General features: G+C 53.2%; 1 protein-coding gene across 1 annotated transcript in view; it reads left to right on the forward strand.

The window, feature by feature from the left end:
* The first annotated feature begins 224 nt into the window (after window positions 1-224).
* The window catches only part of HMX2 (H6 family homeobox 2), a 6,178-nt gene continuing 3,887 nt past the window's right edge, over window positions 225-2,515 (forward strand). Inside the window, exon 1 of the mRNA XM_015867475.2 lies at window positions 225-440. Within this exon, the coding sequence (XP_015722961.1) occupies window positions 265-440 (176 nt within the window). The 5' untranslated portion in view covers window positions 225-264. The remainder of the gene's footprint in view (window positions 441-2,515) is intronic.

The following is a 2,515-nucleotide window of genomic DNA, read 5'->3' on the forward strand; positions in this document are numbered from 1 at the left end:
CCCATCCCTGCAGCGCTGTCACCTCTCCCTTCGGGCACAGCGACGGCTGCGAGAAAACCTTCGGGGCGGTGAAATAATCAACTTTAGGGAGACAGAACCAGCCGGGGGGGGGGGGGGGGGAGGATGGTGGGTGAGTTGGGGGCTTGTCGGTGCGGTGACACCGAAGTTCTCCTCCACTCTCTGCGCCGCAGCGGCCGCGCTCAGCTCCGCAGCTCTGCGCCTTTGTCCGCTCCGAGCGGAGCCGTGTTTGCGCTACAAACACCCATGTATTTCTTTTATTTGGTAGTAAATAGCGGCGGGCTGTGTACTGCAAACAGCGCAGGGGGGGGATATAAACTTCTCGACAGCCGCATTTTGGGGATCAGACGACTTTTGCCTCCCGAGGGCTGCGCGGGGACCGAGCGGGGCGGCGCTCCGCTTCTTCCGAGCACCGCCGGGAGGTCGGTAATCGGTAACGGCGGCTTTTTTGCCCTTTTTTCCCCCCTATTTTTATCCTCCCAAGGTTTCCGAATTCCGCTGCATGCGCTGCGCAGCTGCGTTTCTTTCCGCTCCGTGGGAACCATCCCGCGGACCAACAGCTCAATAAACGCGTGGGGTTGGGGATGTTTTTCTTTCTTTCTTTTTCCTTTCCCTTCTTTTTTTCCCCCTCCCGTTCCCCAAAGGTGCCGAGGGTGTCTCTGTAATAATCGCTTTACTCCATCGACTCCGCGTAGCGCGCAAACGGGACGAGGAGACCATTAGGAGCATTAACAGATTGGTACGGCGTAATGCTGCGGTCCCTATTGATCGCGGCACGTCTGTAAAATATTGTTTCCAATGAATCTATTGTTCCTGTGCTCTTTGGGCGCTGTTGGTGACCTTGTGTTTCTCCCGCCCCTCCGAGAGATTCCCGGAGCTCAGTCCGGGCCTCGGAGCCACCCCACAGCGGGGTTTGGGGGTTGGAAAGGTCTCAAAAGTGTGCGGAAAACTCTTACATAAGGAAAAGGGGAAGGAGAGAGGCCGGGCAGCTTCGAGGAGCTGCATCATCTCGTCGAGTCCGGCTGAGAGGTTCGAAGCTTCTCGCGTCGGTATCGATGGGGAAGGTGCTCAGCCCTGCCCCGAGCAGCACCTCCCCATCCCCTTCCCACGTCCCCAAGTGGGGGCACAGGAACCAGCAGCGCTCCGTCCCCGTCCGTCTCCCCGCCCCATCCTTGTGCCCCGCAGTGGGAGCGCAGAGCCGGGCTGAGCCCCGATCCTCGCTGAGCTCTCACCTGGAGCCCGCCGGGCGCCGTGTTTTCAATAAATAGAAAGAATCTCTCGTTCTCCTCGGCTCTATTCGCTTTCATGATGGAGTGGAACCATCAGATTTTCATCAAAGTTCTATTAAGTGAAACATAGGTTGCAGGGCACCCTCTGATTGAAACAGTTTAAATTTTAATTGTGTTTTTAATTTGACATATAGTTGCAGAAAGGAATGACACTACAACGCCAAGGGGCGGTCGATTTTCTTAATTTCTCCCCGAGGAATTGATGAGTCTATCAGGCCACTAGATTGGAAACACATTAAAGCTCTCTGGTTAGGTTGTTAATTGGAACTTGATGGATAGGGGCCCTCGGATAGGCTATGCTGATCCAATCTTCGCGACTTTCTGTTTTCCAATAAATTACACAATTCATTTTCCAGCCGCAGATTACATAAATTGTGCACCTCTAGGGCTCTCTTTCTCAAACAGGAGCCCTTTTCCCCAAAAGCCCATTGCGAGATGTCATTTGAGCCAAAAAACGAGCGGCAGAGGCTCTTGAATGAAAATCGAAACATAATCAACGTTTATACTTAGAAAATTTATCGAGATCATTTTCTCTGGTATTTCCTTATTTTAAAGTTTGGACGCGCCATATATCATAATCCACACGTGGAAAGGGGACCGTGTTTAATATTTATCGAAGCTTGATTCCGAGATCAAACTTGTTTATGACTTCATCTGTCATTTCGGAGGGAGCCTTCTCCCGATATTACGGCCGCTCTACGAGCCTATTTTCCAAGTGCTGCAGAAGCAGCGCAGATCAATTTTTATTAGGCTCCTTTTGAAAGCTTGCTCAGGGCCACTTTAATACCGAGCATTGTAATAATCTGGAGATCTAAACTTTAAGCGTTCGCTCTGTCTTTCAAAGTTGATCTCGCAGTGCCGGTTGATCACATTCGCCCCGACGGGGTGGGTGGGGGGCGGCCCCGTCCCTCGGGGAGCGGCGGGAGGTGGATTGGGCCGGGCTGCCCCGTGAGCGTTCGTTCGGTCGGGTGCATTTGGGCGTCGGGGGTGATTTATTCCCCCTTGGGAGCAGTGTAGGAGCGTGGCCCAGCTCGTATTGCCTTGACCCGATTTGGTTTGGTTTGGTTTGGTTTGGTTTGGTTTGGTTTGGCTTGGCTTGGCTTGGCTTGGCTTGGTTTGGTTTGGTTAGGTTTGGTTTGGTTTGGTTCAGCCCGTAGGCTGCTGCTCCTTTCCCTTCCCTTCCCTTCCCTTCCCTTCCCTTCCCTTCC

This window comes from Coturnix japonica, chromosome 6 (genome assembly GCF_001577835.2).
Source record: "Coturnix japonica isolate 7356 chromosome 6, Coturnix japonica 2.1, whole genome shotgun sequence".
NCBI lineage: Eukaryota > Metazoa > Chordata > Aves > Galliformes > Phasianidae > Coturnix > Coturnix japonica.